The sequence below is a fragment of the Phaenicophaeus curvirostris genome, unplaced genomic scaffold (assembly GCF_032191515.1).
Source record: "Phaenicophaeus curvirostris isolate KB17595 unplaced genomic scaffold, BPBGC_Pcur_1.0 scaffold_69, whole genome shotgun sequence".
Lineage (NCBI taxonomy): Eukaryota > Metazoa > Chordata > Aves > Cuculiformes > Cuculidae > Phaenicophaeus > Phaenicophaeus curvirostris.
The window spans coordinates 144787-161525 of record NW_027206691.1 but is presented as its reverse complement, the minus strand read 5'-3'; the positions used below and the strand labels follow the sequence as shown (position 1 = coordinate 161525).

The 16739-nt window shown below is 55.1% G+C and overlaps 1 protein-coding gene across 1 annotated transcript; it reads right to left on the bottom strand.

Annotated features, from left to right (window-relative positions):
• Nucleotides 1-4101: 4101 nt before the first annotated feature.
• LOC138734265 (transmembrane protein 218-like) lies at nt 4102-6700 on the bottom strand. The gene is made up of 4 exons (XM_069881857.1): nt 6584-6700; nt 6393-6495; nt 4470-4653; nt 4102-4245 (listed from the first exon to the last, which is right to left on the bottom strand). The coding sequence occupies exons 1-3, from the start codon at nt 6697-6699 to the stop codon at nt 4519-4521; spliced, it is 354 nt and encodes a 117-aa protein (XP_069737958.1). The 5' UTR covers nt 6700; the 3' UTR covers nt 4102-4245; nt 4470-4518.
• Between the last annotated feature and the right edge of the window lie 10039 nt (nt 6701-16739).

The following is a 16739-nucleotide window of genomic DNA, read 5'->3' as shown; positions in this document are numbered from 1 at the left end:
CGTCGCTCCTGTCTGCTCATTCAGCTGCTCATAGTTTTTCCAGGATAAATTTAGGCCTGGGCCATGCTCTGCTCATGTTTGGAAAGTCTGAGCAGCCTTGGCCGCGTTGCCGGGAGCGAGGAGAAAGGGCAGACAGCCCACGGCGGTTGGAAACATGAAACAAATAAGGAGCCAAATGCCAAAGAAAACCCGGATTCGCTGTGATTTTGGAGAGCGAGGGGCGGGCAGGAAGGCAGGGGGGGATCCCTTGGGGTTGCCCCAGCCAAAGGGCTGTTGAAATGGAGCCAAGCTCCTCCAGGAGAAGGCTGCGAGCCTCACCTCGTCTCGTTCATCCTCTGCTGGAGAAGGGGCTGCTGCTTATCCTGCTGCCTATCCTGCTGCCACGGATCACGGCGAGGGGGCTGGGCGAGCCAGGAGAGCACCAACACGTGTCTGCTGCTGTCCTGGGGGGTGGGAAAACTTCATTTCATGCCCCAAATGATCTCATTGGGAGCTCCCTTGGTAACCATGGACCCCGCTCTCCTAGCATGCTGCCCAGGAAACCTGGATTTTTAAGCTGAAAGAGATGAGATCTGAGGAAGAAATGCTTTCCAGTGAGGGTCATCAGGCCCTGGCCCAGGTTCTCCAGGGAAGCAGTGGTGGGTGCCCCGTCCCTGGAGGGGTTCAAGGCCAGGTTGGATGGGGCTTGGAGGCCCTGATCCAGCAGGAGGTGTCCCTGCCCATGGCAGGGGGTGGAACTGGATGGGTTTTAAGGTCCCTTCCAAGCCAAACCATTCCATGATTCTGTGATTTTCCACCTCCAGGGCTCTTCTCCACAGGCAACGACATATGCGAGGAGATTCCTACACATCCCTATTCCCCAATGCCCACACTCAGCTCTCCTGTGGGCATTTCGGCACACATCCCTGGCTGTTTTTCCATAATGAACACCCGGGTGATGCTCTTTCAACTGAGTTTTGCCGAGAAGCAGCCTGGGAAGGGGTTACATACGCTATGGAGGAACACGGCTGGTGCGCTGGGCTGCCGTGAAGGTGAAGAGGTGGCTGGGGCATGGTCCGTAATTACCTATGCAAGGAGCAGCCAGCGAACGCTGAAGGGCTTTTTAATTAGCAGCCAAAGGCAAAGCGGGGCTCAGCAGCAGGGAAGCTGAAGTCAGCAAAGTCAAGGTGGAAATAAGAGGCCAGCTTTTACCAGTGAGGGTAATTAAGCGCTGGCAGAGCGCAGCACAAGGCGTGAGGAATTGCTGTCATTCAAGGACCTTAAATCACAGAGAGGAGTTTCTCCTGCAGACCCTTGCTCTCCATCTCCACTCCAGCACCACTCACTGCCTGGCCTCCAGCAGGAGGGAGCAGCTGTCCTGGGATCGCTTGGGGCCGGGATGGGCAACCTAGCATGGGAGCATCCCTGCTTGTTTCTAATGAGCCACACAGGGAATTTAGCAGGGAGAAAGGGCTGTTCTCAAGCCTGTGACAAGCCGGGTCCTGGCATCCCAGTGCAGGAGCATCCCTACTTCTTTCTAACGAGCCAGGTAGGGAATTAGGAGGGGAAAAGGGCTGTTTCCCCACCTGACTTGAAAGCAGCCTGGCCGCCCTCCTCCTGGCACACATGGTATCTTGCACACACCTCCCTTTGGCACAACAAGGTTTCTCTCAGTGGGATTTAGCAGGCTTTTTTCCCTCCACAGGGCTGGCTCTGTGCGATATGGAGCGCCCAGCATTCCCACGCTGCAAGAGGAAAGCTGGGATTATTTGCTTGCAGCCGGACCAGAGTGGGGCACCTTGGCTATCACATCTCTCTACCTCCCAACAACTTCACCAGTGACTGAGAGGCTGGGATTTCAGCCAAGCCCACCCTCCTGCTCCACATTAATTGCAAAGAAAAGAGAAATCAGGGTGCTAGACGGAGGCGGATGTGTAAGCAAAGGAGCTGAAAGGTTGGGTGGGGGGCGGCAGCAAAAACATCACCGTTTGGGGCTGGTTGGAGAGCAGCTCCAGCTCATACCAATTCCTTGACGTGGTCTTTCCTTTCCCAAAAATAAACAGGAACTGTCTGGAAAGCCCCTGCATGGGGAGGAGCAGAATGGCCCAGAATAAATAAATACACAGAGAGAGCCAGGCTGCTGCGTTCATCCAGGCACTGCCGAGGATGGTGAAGGATGAAGATGGAGCTGGAAATGTCCTTGGGGGGCGAGAGCACATGGGGCTCTTTCCCCCATCAATAGGATTTTGGGTGAAGTGTCGAAACAGCCTCCTCTTGCCAGAGCTCCCACGTCCTTCTGCAGCACAGCATTTCACTCTTCCCATATTCCCCCCCAGCACGATCAGCCTTGTGAGTGATTTTAGTCACAAACAGGTTAAGGGGATGGAAAAAGCAAATATCGTGGGTTAATTTACAGCGTGAAACTAGAAGAAGATTCACACCTCTACTTTTAGGGCTGTTTTCTTTAGTGCCCCAGCTGCTTTTGCCATGGTTTCTCCATTTGTGGGACTCGAAGCCTGGCAAAACGCCGCTGTCTCTGGCCAGCATGGTTTGGTGTCGTAGCCTCACCGAGGCTCTCTGAATCCACACAAACACAGAATAGAGGCACGGCAGAGCTGGAGCAAGCTGCAAGACCTGCCTCGTGTTCATCAGTGTTATTAAGATGATGAATTAAATATGAATTTTGTTTCAGGCATAACTTCAAAATCACCAGGAGACCTGATGCACTTGTGTTGCATAAATGCTCAGCATGTTCCTTAACACGATAGTTTGACTCCCTTGGACATAGGCTTTGGGATAGGAAAGGATTGAGAGTTTATGGAGCTCAAAAAAGCAGAGACATCTCTCCTCTGCTTTTGTTTGAGATGTACTTACATGGTTTTGGCTGACTGAGCCAGGTGCTCCTGAGTGCTGGGGCATTTTCTGCAGGGCAAGTGTCATCTCCGAGCCCACTAGCTCTGCCTTATTCATTTTTCATGTTCCGATAGCAATATTTTGTCACTGACAGCCAGCAGGACAGGACTGGTTCTTTTGTTTACTTCAGTTCAAAATGAAAAAAAAGCAAAATAATCTCTAAAATGGGAAGAAATAAAACTCTGTGAGAGTGGAGTGCCTTGCCCTTGGCTTTTTAGCTGTATTGGCCCCAAACGCAGCTCAGGGATGCCGCACCGTCTCACGCTTGGCTTCAACCTCACAGCAATAGCTGCTGCCTGCTCAACCGTGAAAGGCCGAGCCGCTTCATCCCTCCGGAGCTGAGAAACACAAGCTGTAGTACAACTGACCTCACCCAGCTACCACGGGCACCTGGGGAACCACTTGTTGGCGCAGTGTGGATGGTGAAGGCTCCTTCCCTGCTCTGAAACTGTTGCACGACACCCTGGGACAGCGAAATGCTTTCTTCCTGCAAGCAAGTTAAAAGCCTTGAGAGTTCATGCAAGAAAATAAACCGTGGCTATTAAGGGATGGCTCAGGCAGGGCAAAGCAGGGGGAAAGTGAGATTTGACTCCATTGCTGCTGCTGAACAACATGAAAAACATTTCACCCCCCTCGAGCAGAAAGGTATTGGAGTCAACTACTGCCTTCAGCGCTAGCATGAGCAATAGTTTTCTATTTTAGGGCAGCAGCAACCAAGATCCTTTGGCTCCCTGCTCCAGGATAACACCTTGGGCTCCTGAAACACACAGGAGACCCAGCTATCAGCACAGTCCCTGAGGGGCAAGAGGGTTTTTTTTGTGGGCTGGCAGGATTGTTTAGTGCAGTGAGGCAGGACCTGGCTTTCCCCTGGGTCCTTATGGAGGGGGGAATTTTAATTTGCCCATTTTGGCATTATTTTGCATATTGTTCTGTCCCCACTCCAAAGCCTCAGGTTTCCAGACAGCCTGGAAATACCTCCCTTTGACCCTCCAGCTGCAAGTAACAGGGAATAATTCCCTGTTTCAATTCCCCCATCACATGAAGCCGGAACACTCAGCTTGTTCCTGGGAATACTGCAGGAAGCCTGAACAGGGCCAATTACAGAGACAACAGAGGAGAAACGGCCAAAGGGACTGTCCCCAGCAATCCACAGCCCCACACAGAGACATGGTCACTGAAAGGTGACATTCTGGGAGAAAAAAGACTGAGTTAGGAGTTTCTCAGAGAGTTTTATTAAACAAAGGTGGAAAAGGAACGATAACAAGACATCTCGCGTAGGTAATAACAAACCATCTCAGCTCAGTTCAGTTCACTGAATCAAACCTACTGCAAAGTGCACGGATTTCAACTCTCCTGTAAAAGAGAAAAGAGAGAGGTTAAAAGCACCTTTGCAGTCTGCAGAGTCTCTGGAGAGGAAGGCGCTCATGCTCAGTCCAAACTCTGCTTCTGAAGAAGAAAGACGCAGTGCTGGGTGCTAGCAACACACTTTGCCACTTTGCTGGCTCTTTCTGAGCTCAGAAAAAAGCAACGTGTTCACCTCCAGAAGAGTTTCCTGGCCTCCCTTCCTGGTTTATTACCGTGAAATTGGGATTTCCTCTTCCCAGGGCTTGCTGCCTCCAGCTGCTGCTACCTGCTGTGCAGCGGTTTGGCATAGACTGGCTCCATGAGGTAGTAAATGAGGAGCAGGAACAGGGACCCAAGAAAGACCAGGCTCATCACGGCCAGGAGAACGAAGCGGCCAATCAAGAAAGTGTCCACGATCTGCAGAGAGTGGGAAAAAAAATAAAGACCACAACACACATTACAACCTCATAGAATCATGGAATGTCCTGAGGTGGAAGGGACTCACAAAGTTGATTGAGTCCAACTCCTGTCACTGCACAGGACAACCCCACGATTCACACCGTGGGGCTGAGGGCAGTGGCAAAACGCTTCTGGACTATTGTCAGGCTTGAGACTGTTTCCCTGGGAGCTGTTCCAGTGCTCCACCAGCCTCTGGGGAAAGAACCTTTTCCTAATGTCCAATCTAACCCTCCCCTGGCATCTTCTTGCCATTCCCTCGGGTCCAGAGAGAAGAGCTCAGTGCCTGCTCCTCCTCCTTCTCCCCATGTGAGGAAGGTGCAGAGCACTAAGTCTCAGTCTGCTCTGGGAGCCTAGAGGGAGCACGCCACGTCCTGGAAAAGAGAATCACCTACCCCAGGAGGAAAATCTTTAGGGTTCCCCAGTTTTCCCCCATCACTTTTCACTCCTGATGCAGGTGCTTTCTGTGGGAAGCGGGGTGTGTGACAAATGACTGGAAGAAGAATCTCTTTCCTCTGAAAAAAAAAGCCACTCATGGAACAGTGAACGCGGAGGAAAGAAGCAACACAGGGAAGAAGAGTAAAAACCTGCAGCAGCTCTCCCCAGCCACAAATCTCCCAGCACTACACGGAACTGCGCAGTTCACCCCTTTTAGAAGGGAAATGGGAGAAAAAAAACACAAAAGATTAAAAAAAAAAAGAAGATACAGTAGCAACGTGAGACACAATGAGAAGGCAGCCAGGAGGTGGCTGGTTATGAAATCACCCTCTTCGCTCCTGAGGCTGCCCCAGAGCCTCACCCACCCCCAGCTCAGCTGTCTCAGTCACATTAGCGCACGCTCAGCCTTGGTGTTGCTGCAGAAAGACTCTCTTGCGACCGACGCGTTGGCTCCTGCTGCACGTTTTGCTTTTTAATTAGCCAATTAGCAGACTTTTGGTGCAGAAAGCCCAGGTCATGTATTATTGATAGGCAGGGCAGGTCCACTCCAATTGAAGAGCCAAAAAAAAAAAAAACCTTTCAATTTCTGTTGGCCTCCCAGGCACAAACACGTGCTCAGGCACCCTTCATCTTGCTCCCAACCTTTGCATGAGGAGATCCCATGAAAGCAGGGAAAAGGAAAAACTTTCAAGTCTCTTTAGTAGGGATTTACACAGATCAGGACCGAGAAGAGCAATAATTAATGTGCATTAATAATAGAACAGAGGAAACAGCACCTAAAACGCCACAAAACTTCATGAGCTCCGGGAAAGCTCAGGATGGCAGCACAGGCAGCGGGTGCACAGCCAGCCCAATACGACCCACAACTGGGGGAGATCCTGCGCCTGACAGTGCGGGCAAGGGGCTGGATAAAAACAAAGCAGGATCTGTGCTTGGGTGCTGTAGTGACCTATGGAAGAGATGATCTGCTGTTACTGGCCTTTAAAGCAGAAAAAAGAGCTGAGGGAAGTGAAAAGCTGCCAAGTTAGGAGGAAAATTATCAAAACTACCTGGCACGGGGCCTTGTTAAACCTCAGATGTTTTGCTGTGCGGGTGGGGAGGCCCTGGCCCAGGTTGCCCAGGGAAGCTGTGGCTGCCCCATCCCTTAGGGTGTCCCAAGGCCGGGCTGGATGGGGCTCGGAGCCCCTGACCCAGCGGGAGGTGTCCCTTCCCCGGGCTCTGCTGTCCCCCCCGTTCCAGGGCAGCCCCAGCCCCGCTCTCACCTCCCGAGCTCCGCTCGGCACGGGCCCCTCCTGCCCACGGGGCCAGAGCAGCAGCGCGGCCGTCACCGCCGAGGCCCCCAGCGCCGCCCCCGCCGCCACCGACCTGCGGGCGGGCGGGCGGCACGGGGCTCGGGGCGGGCTCGGGGCGGCCCCGGCTCCGGCCCCCGCCCCGCTCACCGCGCCCCGCTCACCGCGCCCGCCCGGCCGCCCGGAACAGCGACAGCGCCAGCAGCAGCGCCAGCGCCCACAGCAGCTGCAGCGCCAGCACCCCCGGGCCCAGCGCCGGCCCCGCCGCGCCGCCCGCCATGCCGCCCGCCGCTTCCGCCCCGCCCGCCGCAGCCAATCAGCGCCGCCCGCCGCTCCCCCTAGCAACCGCCCCGCCCGCCGCAGCCAATCAGCGCCGCCCGCCGCTCCCCCTAGCAACCGCCCCGCCCGCCGCAGCCAATCAGCGCCGCCCGCCGCTCCCCCTAGCAACCGCCCCGCCCGCCGCAGCCAATCAGCGCCGCTCTCCGCTGCCCCGGCCACGGCTTCGCCCTCCCGCAGCCAATCAGCGCCGCCCTGCGCCTGCCCGGCGCTCCCCATTGGGGACACGGGCGGCGCGCGGAGCGGAGCCGGACCTCAGCCCCAGCCCCAGCGCCAGCCTGGACCCCATCCCGGACCCCATCCCGGACCCCATCCCGCATCCGCATCCCCCCATCCCCATCCCGGACCACATCCCCATCCCTATCCTGGACCCCAGCCCCATCCTGGGTCCCATCTCCAGCCCCAGCCCAAGCCCCAGCCCCATCACCATCCTGGACCCCATCGCAGTCCCTATCCCGGTCCCCATCCAGGTCTTCATCAAGATCTCAGTCCTGTCCCGATCTCCATCCTGATCCCCATCCCAATCCCTGTTCTGGTCCTGATCCCAATCCTTATCCCGGTCCTGATTCCTATCCCAGTCCCAATCCCTATCTCCCTCCCAGTCCCCATCCCGCTCCTGGTCCCTGTTCCTATCCCCATCCCCATCCCTATGTCTGTCCAGTCCCAGTCCCCATCCTGGTCCCACTCCCCATCCCATCCTGGGCCCAATCCCCATCCAGGTTCTGGTCCTGATCCTGGTGTCAGTCCTAATGCCGATCCCGTTCCTGAACCTGATCCCATGTCTCCCGGCAGCACGGAGCTCACCAGCCCCTCGTGCCAGTGTCCCTGTCCTGCTCCTGGAAGGTGCTCCCCATGGAATGGCAATTCCCCACCCTCCTGCCCCCCGTGTCAGACTGGTCTGTGTTTTACGAACCCCGCGTTGCTCGTTGCCATCGCTGCTAGCTCCTGTCCACCCTGCTGCCAGGAGCATCTCTGCTCGAGACAGGCTTCAACCCCCCAAATCCAAGGAGTTTTGCTATTTAGGGACAAAACTGGGCCAATTTGGTTAATGCAAACACGGCGGGACGTGGCCGAGCTTTGTGCTGCTGTGAGACGGGCACGCTGGGGGCTTCACGGCTGAGCTTTGTCGATGCACTCAGCGTCTCTGCATAAAGTTTGCGGACAACACTAAGCTGGGTGGAAGCTGGATCTGCTGGAGGGTCGGGAGGCTCCAAAAGGATCTGAACAGGCTGGATCCGTGGGCTGAGACCAATGGGATGAGGTTTAACAAGGCCAAATGCCGGGTCCTGCACTTGGGGCACAACAACCCTGAGCAGCTCCAGACTAGGAGGTCTGGCTGGAAACTGCCTGGAGGAGAGGGACCTGGGGGTGTTGGTTGACAGGGACTGAACACGAGCCAGCAGTGGCCCAGGTGGCCAAGAAGGCCAATGGCATCTTGGCTTGGATCAGAAACGGTGTGACCAGCAGGTCCAGGGAGGTTCTTCTCCCTCTGGACTGGGAACCAGGAATTCTTTGGCTTTGGCGCAGTCGCCGGGCACTGCACTGGGTACCTTGAATCCCTGCAGTGCTGTGAAGTGAAGCTGCGGTTAAGAGCAGGACAGGCTAAAACTTTTTTTTTCCTTCTTTTATTTTTTTTTTTTCTAAACGTGGAGCAACCCCGTGACATCGCCCAGAGCCACAGCTGCCCCGGCCGCTCACATCCTTTGCGCTGCCGTAAAACCCTCTGCAAACCCTTCCCTAAACACAGGAGTGCCCTAAATCCCTCGGGGATGCTCATCCCGCTCTGGAAGGTGCTGGATCCTATTTGGGATTCTCCAGGCTTTATCCCTCAGCTTTGCTGGGAGCAGCAGCCCCAAGCCCAGGCCCCGTTTCCCCGCTATTTTCCTGCATTTTATTCAAGCAAAGAGGACAAGGTGGAGGAACTGGATGTTGCTCAGGCCATACCTCCCCCCAACGCTATTTTTGGTTAACACCAGACGTGATGAATCAGCCACCGGCTCGTGCCCTGTTTCCACCCGTGACGCTGGGAAAGCGCTTGCTCACCCTGTGGTTTGCCGGGATGGCAGCTTGAGGAGGTGGAAACACCACTCGGTGCCCCCACAGAAACCCAACAGCCCTTACACCGCATCCTGGGCCTCTGGCCGCACTGGGCACCTCCCTCCCGGCTCGGCTGAGAGGGTTCGGCTCCCTGATCGGCACCAGAGTCCCCTTCGGTGTCAGGGGGATCTTGTCAGGGAAACAAGCAAGAATGACCCTGGTGCTGTGTCCAGTTCTGGAATCCTCAACATAAGAAGGAGATGGAACTGTTGGAACAGGCCCAGAGGAGGCCACGGAGATGATCCAAGAGCTGGAGCTTCTCTGCCGTGAGGACAGGCTGAGAGTTGGGGTTGTTCAGCCTGGAGAAGAGAAGGCTCTGGGGAGACCTTAGAGCAGCTTCCAGTGCTGAAAGGGCCTCCAGGAAAACTGGGGAGGGGCTTTTCACAGAGATCTGGAATGATAGGATGAGGGGGAATGGCTTTAAATTGGAAGGGGGAAGATTTAGATTAGACATTAGGAAGAAATTCTTCACGCTGAGGGTGGGGAGGCCCTGGCCCAGGTTGTCCAGAAGAAGTTGTGGCTTTCCCATCCCTGGTTCAAGGTCAGGTTGGATGGGGCTTGGAGCCCCTGATCCAGTGGGAGGTGTCCCTGCCCATGGCAGGGGTGGAACTGGATGGGTTTGAGGTCCCTTCCAACCCAAATCATTCCACGATTCTATGTGTTTTTTTCCAATGTGTTTCTAAGACCCTGCAGGTTAAACAGTGATGGGGCCCTGTGTGCACCCTAAATCTGCATCCGTACCCCGAGCAGATTCATCCTGGCTGAGATTAATGGGAGCATTGCCTCTCATCCCCCTCACTGGATAATTTTCTCCAAAAAGCATGGATTTTAGATCTGGGAATGAAAAGCATGAATAATTCAAGGCTGGAGCTGAGACATCCCCACTGGGCTGGGCTTTGCCACCCATCCCCATCCCTCAACCCTGACCCCTCTGGTCTCTCCATCCCGCAGGTATCGGGGCCTGACGCTCGTGCTGACCTTCCTCTGCTACACCAGCTACCACCTCTCCCGAAAACCCATCAGCATCGTCAAGGTTCGCTCCCACCTCACCCCAGGCATGGGGAGAGGAGACGTGGGGATGGGGGGGTCTTGAGATTCACCCATTCTCTCTCCCCGCAGAGCCAGCTGCACCCCAACTGCTCAGCCTTGGGTCCGAACCCCCACAATGACTCCAACAGCAGCTTGTGGTGCAGCTGGGCACCCTTCGGTAAGGCTGAGCGCCCCCGTCACCCCGAGCCGGGTCACGGCCAGAGGTTTTTCTCTCCAAAGAGAAGGACCCTGAAGCAGTCACCTCCCACGAGGGGCCACTGAAAGTCTCAGGCCAAAGCAGCGGGGATCACTCCAACAGCCCCAAGGAACCAGCCGAGGAGCCTGAAGCCATCAGCTTCCTCGGGGCGCTCCGGATACCTGTGAGTCATGGGATGCTGCTTGTGTTGTGATGGGGACGGAGGGAAGAGCAAAGCCAGGGCAGCTCACCCCATCAACAGTGGGAGAAAGAAGCTCCTCTGATGTCTCCTCCTGTCCTCGCAGGGTGTGGTGGAGTTCTCCCTTTGCCTGCTCTTCGCCAAGGTGGTGAGCTACACCTTCCTCTACTGGCTGCCCCTCTACATCGTGAATGTCGGTGAGCTCTTGGGGAGGGTGAGGCAGGAGCAAGCGTGGCAAGGACAGCATCTTCTCACCCCTCTTCTCTCCCTTGCAGCTCATTTTGGGGCCAAGGAAGCTGGGTACTTGTCGACTCATTTTGACGTAGGGGGCATTTTAGGTTTGTGCCTGGGTGGTTGGGGTGCATCGGGGATGGCTTGGGGACAACCCTGGCTTTGATGGAAATTGCTCCCTGTGACTCCTTCTTGCAGGTGGGATCTTTGCCGGCCTCGTCTCTGACTACACCGGCGGCAGAGCCACCACATGCTGTGTGATGCTGGTCATCGCCGCTCCCATGGCCACTGCTTGCAGGGCTCATCTCCCCCACCGGCTGGAATAATGTCTTCTACATGTTGATAGCAGCTGGGCACCCTTCGGTAAGGCTGAGCGCCCCCGTCACCCCGAGCCGGGTCACGGCCAGAGGTTTTGGCAGGGGGCCGGCTGCTCATTAGGCACCCGGAGGTAATTAATGTGCCCTGTGTCCCCGGGCCAAAGGGCAGCAGCGAGTGGTGAAATCGGGACCGGGTGCCAAAGCCGCTGGCGCCTGGCCACGGCCCAAGAGCTGCCCCTCCCCGGGGAGAAGAGTTTTGGGGATGGGGGATGAGGACCAGCCAGTGGCCACAGCGAGGGAAACAGGATGGCAGCCTGGCTGATGTGGCCCTGGTATTTCTTTTGCAGATGGGGACAATGAGCTTTTTGGGGCGCTGGATAATGCCTTCCGGGTGGCCTATGCCATTGGGATGTTTATCAGGTACCCAAGGCCTTTGCACCCCTTCTCCTCTGCACACCAGTTTGCAGTCCCAAACTGGTTTCCCTCAGGTCGTGCTAATGGGAAAGCAGCTAGGTGCTGGGATCCCCCTGGGATTCGGGCACTGACGTGGTGTGGTGCCGCCCATCGGCAGCATCGCCCGTGACGGCCCCTGTCGGCACTCTTCCCTCTCTCCGCAGCGGCATTTTCGGGGAGCGCCTCCCGCTGCGGTACCACCCGTCGGAGGGGATGGTGCTGAGCGGGCTCTTCACCGCTGTCTTCGGCCTCAGCTACTTCTGGAATGTCCACGTCTTCTGGTACTTCATCATCATGCAGGTCTCTCTGCGCCAGAGATGCCCAGGCTCTGGATTTTACTGCCCAAAAAATACCCAAACCAAGCATTTTCTGGCCAGCTTTGGGATGGGGGGGCTGGTTTTGAGCCCAGTTGCCCGAAGCAGCGGAAGGGCTGCGCTCCATGGATCCAGTCGGTGCTCGCCGGGTGCCAACAGTGCCGTGTGATGCTGCTCGTCTCTTGCTAGGTCTGCAATGGGCTGGTGCAAACGACCAGCTGGCCTTCCGTCGTGGCGTGCGTCAAGAATTGGTTCGGGAAGGGAAAGTGAGCGATTCTCCGGCGTATTGCACCCTGGTCCTGGTCCCTGTTTCATCATGGGCATCTGGAACTCGCACACCTCCGTTGGCAACATCTTAGGGTCACTCATCGCCGGCGGCGGCGGCGGCGGCGACAGAAACGAGCGGAATCCTTCTGCGGGGGGTTGGCCGAGGAGGCCGGGGCGCCGCTGGAAAAGCGGAGCCCGAGGAAATCTCGGAGAGACGCCACCTCCTGCGGCCCAAGATGGCGCCGAGCGGGAAAGGGAAAGGCGGGGCGGGAATGTTCCCGGCGGGAACAGGGAGGAGGCGCTGGAATTGAATGGCGCGTGCGAGCGTGAGGGGGAGGAGAACGTGAGAGAGAAGGGTGGTGCGCGCGAGGGGCGGGGAGCCAGTCAGAGCGTCCGTCTGCTCCGAGCAGCAGGCGGGGCGGGCCGGGGGGAGGGAGCGGCCCCTCCGCAAGGGAGGTGGGCGGGGCCGGGGCCCGACAAAAAGAGCTCGGGGCCCGGCAGTGGCCGGTCAGGCGAGGTCCGGCTCGGACACTAGTCGGGGCGGGGGGGTCACAGCCGACTCGAGCTCAGAGGAGGAGGTGGGGATGCATAGAGTTAAAAGCCGACACATCCCCACTCGAATTAAAGAAAAGCCGAGAGGGGGACAAATCCCTCTCACGGATTGGAGAAAAATAAAGATGGCATGTGCCGATTGGGCCCCATGGGCCACGCTGGCGTTCCCGGTCCGGGTGACGGAGGGGACAGAGGGTCCACTCGCCAATAAACCCTAAGGACGTACAAGCGATTGTTGAAGCAATTGCGGATAAAGGGCATTTTGCCAAGGAATGCAGCTCTAAAACTCAGGGAAACGGGGCGGGGAGAGGGCACCTGGGCCGCGCACGGCTCTCTCCCACTTGGGACACCAGGCGGCCCAACTTGCCAACCCCGAATGGGGCGAAGCGTCCCCGAACCTGCAGCCCCCCCCGAGAAGCAACCAACTTTATGGCTCAACCAGCGGTCCAGTCGAACCTGCCCTTATCTCAGGGACAGCAAGGACCACCCTCTGGGGGCGAGACCCCAGGGTGGCCCTGGCAGTGAAGTGTGATAACCCACCAGTGGTGTGGGGGACTTGTTCCCTTTATAATACCCTAAATGGCACCACCATTAGTGTCCCCTTTTTGATCGATACCGGAGCGGACGTTACAGTTATTCCCGAGACGAGTTGGCCCCCACGTTGGAAATTGGAAGACGCCCCTATGGTGGGTGGAGTTGGGGGATTAACCCGAGCTCGGAAGAGCGCTAAACCGACAGCAATAACGCTTCACACCGAAAAGGGGCCGGAGAAAACTATTACCCTCTTCCCATATGTTGTGTCGGGAGTCCCACCCCTGCTGGGAAGGGACGCTCTAGCCCTATTAAAAGCCAGAGTGACAAATTTACCATAAGGGCCACTGCCGCATACCCACTTCCACCAATTAAACTGAAGTGGAAATCGTCCGACCCAGTATGGGTCGAGCAGTGGCCCCTGTCGAAGCCTCGAATGGATGCTCTTCTTGAGCTAATTGACCGTGAACTACAACGAGGTCATATAGAGCCTTCCACTAGCCCATGGAACACCCCAGTTTTCGTAATACCCAAACGAACCGGCGAGGGGTTTCGTCTCCTCCATGACCTGCGTGAGGTAAACGAGAAAATTCAACCAATGGGTCCTGTCCAAACGCTGTTGCCCATGAACTCTATGATACCGGAAGGACAACCTTGTGCTGTCCTTGATATTAAGGACTGTTTTTTCTCAATACCTCTACATGAGGCAGATAAGGAGCGGTTTGCTTTTTCTGTCGTGTTCCCAAATAGCCAACGCCCCAACTTGCGCTTTCAGTGGAAAGTGCTGCCTCAAGGAATGATCAACTCGCCTACTATTTGCCAAATTACGGTGGATCGAGCGTTAGCACCGGTTCGGCGCAGTGACCCGACCGCGACAATCATTCAATACATGGACGATATTTTGATCGCAGCGCCGTCAGAAAGTCAGGTGGACCAGCTAGTGTCGCAGCAGTATGGCAATCGGAAGGAGAATGGCACTGCATTAAAATGACCGATCGTGCGCTTTCAGTCCAGCAGCTAGAAGTGACGGCCGTAGTACTAGCGTGCGGACTGTTCCCAATGGAACACCTCAACATAGTGACTGACTCGATGTTCGTGGCCAAGCTTTGCTTAGCCATGTCGGGGCCTGGCGTGTCAACATCCACAGCAGCTTTAATGTTAGAAGAAGCACTTCTTTCCCGAAAGGGTACCATATCGGTCATCCACGTCAATAGCCATAACCCAATCAAAGGGTTCTTCCAAACCGGTAATGACAAAGCAGACGCCGCAGCGAAAGGACTGTGGACGCTAAGAGATGCCCGTCAGCTGCATGAGTCTCTCCATATTGGAGCTAAAGCGCTAGCAAAGAGGTGTGGGATTTCAGTTACTGACGCGAAACACATAGTAGCCACGTGTCCCCACTGTCAGAAAGCACCATTGTGGTCCAGTGGAGTCAACCCCAGAGGCCTTAAGGCCTCCGAGGTGTGGCAGACGGATTTCACGCTCTGTCAGTTGCTGAAACCTCGAGCATGGCTGGCAGTAACCGTAGACACATATAGCGCAGTCATTGTAGCTACGCAACACCTTAAGACCGACTCCAAAGCGACCATCCAACATTGGCTGACGGCTGTGGCATGGCTTGGCATCCCTAATCAGATCAAAACGGACAATGGTCCGAACTTTGTCTCCAAATCAGTCCAGGCATTTGCTTGGAAGTGGGGTATCACCTTAATACACGGCATCCCGTATAATAGCACAGGACAAGCCATAGTCGAACGAGCAAATCAAACGCTGAAATCTAAATTAGAGGTATTAGCAAAACCGGAAGGTTTTGTTAATGCCGTTCCCCTGGGAGACCAAGCACGCCTGCTAGCGACTGCTCTGCTAGCACTAAATCAGTTCCCCCGGGGGGAAGAGGTGAATAGCCCCACCCAAAAACATTGGGCCACCCGAGCGTTAGAGGAAGGCCCGTTGGTCACAATTAGAAATGAGCTGGGAGAATGGGAACAAGGGTGGAGGCTAGTCCTGACAGGGCGAGGGTATGCTGCTATCAAGAAAGATGGTAAAATTAAGTGGTGCCCGCTTAAGTCTATTAAACCGGACTTACACGATAAAGCTAACGAAAACTGCGAGTTTCTGTCCACAGGATCAGATTATCAGATGCCCTTGTAACCCGTATGCCCTGGTGGCAGGAGGGGACAAGTCGACAAGCATCCTGTCCGCGCCTGGGAGTTCCGCACCGGCAGAATCCAAACAACGGCGACGTAGCCTCTATGGGAAGGGGCTGCTATCTGTTTGTGTAATTTTGATTTTAGGGCTGATTGTAATAATCATATTGGTATTGGTCTTTAGACCCTGTATATTGAGTAAGCTTGCGTCATTTGTTAAGAGCTGGCCAGCGAAGGTTAACATTATGTTTGTAGAACACCAGCAGCTGCTTTAAGAAGGTATTGGGTTAGCGCTACACCCAGTTACATTTAAGTTACCATTGGCCCAAGTGTGCCAAGTGTTTGTTACTATGAAACTGTTGTTTACACATTTTAGACTTTATATTTTAAATTTAGACTTTTGATGTTATATTTGAGACTTGTTAAGATTTTTATATTTGTTAATTTATTTAAATTTGGTAAGATTATATATTGTTAAGATTTTATATTTGCTAAGATTTTTATATTTTATAATTTTTTGGCTATTTCGTTAAGCATAGGGAGGGGGAAATGGGGGTAGCTAAGGCCCGGCGGTCGGAAGATCTCACGATGTACGGAGAGGTAGGACCCGCTCCGGAGAGCCAATTGCGTATTAGTTCATGATGTAAGCGGACGGAAGTGACGTCGTACGCCCAGGCTATATAAGGCTGTGTTACATATCAATAAACGCCATTTGCCATCCACCACATTGGTGTCTGTGAGCTCATGGACCGAGTGACCTGGGTCTGGTCACCGTGCTGTTCCTGAACCAGGTCGCCACGCCTCCGAAGGCAACGCCCTCCGAAGGCAACATAGACGGAGGCGGATGTGTAAGCAAAGGAGCTGAAAGGTTGGGTGGGGGGCGGCAGCAAAAACATCACCGTTTGGGGCTGGTTGGAGAGCAGCTCCAGCTCATACCAATTCCTTGACGTGGTCTTTCCTTTCCCAAAAATAAACAGGAACTGTCTGGAAAGCCCCTGCATGGGGAGGAGCAGAATGGCCCAGAATAAATAAATACACAGAGAGAGCCAGGCTGCTGCGTTCATCCAGGCACTGCCGAGGATGGTGAAGGATGAAGATGGAGCTGGAAATGTCCTTGGGGGGCGAGAGCACATGGGGCTCTTTCCCCCATCAATAGGATTTTGGGTGAAGTGTCGAAACAGCCTCCTCTTGCCAGAGCTCCCACGTCCTTCTGCAGCACAGCATTTCACTCTTCCCGTATTCCCCCGCAGCACGATCAGCCTTGTGAGTGATTTTAGTCACAAACAGGTTAAGGGGATGGAAAAAGCAAATATCGTGGGTTAATTTACAGCGTGAAACTAGAAGAAGATTCACACCTCTACTTTTAGGGCTGTTTTCTTTAGTGCCCCAGCTGCTTTTGCCATGGTTTCTCCATTTGTGGGACTCGAAGCCTGGCAAAACGCCGCTGTCTCTGGCCAGCATGGTTTGGTGTCGTAGCCTCACCGAGGCTCTCTGAATCCACACAAACACAGAATAGAGGCACGGCAGAGCTGGAGCAAGCTGCAAGACCTGCCTCGTGTTCATCAGTGTTATTAAGATGATGAATTAAATATGAATTTTGTTTCAGGCATAACTTCAAAATCACCAGGAGACCTGATGCGCTTGTGTTGCA

What these genes read in the sequence shown, in the direction of transcription:
- LOC138734265 (XM_069881857.1), bottom strand. Translation starts at nt 6,699, where the DNA reads ATGGCGGGCGGCGCGGCGGGGCCGGCGCTGGGCCCGGGGGTGCTGGCG. An exon ending in CGGGCGGCCGGGCGGGCGCG is followed by an intron (nt 6,496 to 6,583) that starts GTGAGCGGGGCG and finishes GCCCGCCCGCAG; the next exon opens with GTCGGTGGCGGCGGGGGCGG. An exon ending in TGCCGAGCGGAGCTCGGGAG is followed by an intron (nt 4,654 to 6,392) that starts GTGAGAGCGGGG and finishes CACTCTCTGCAG; the next exon opens with ATCGTGGACACTTTCTTGAT.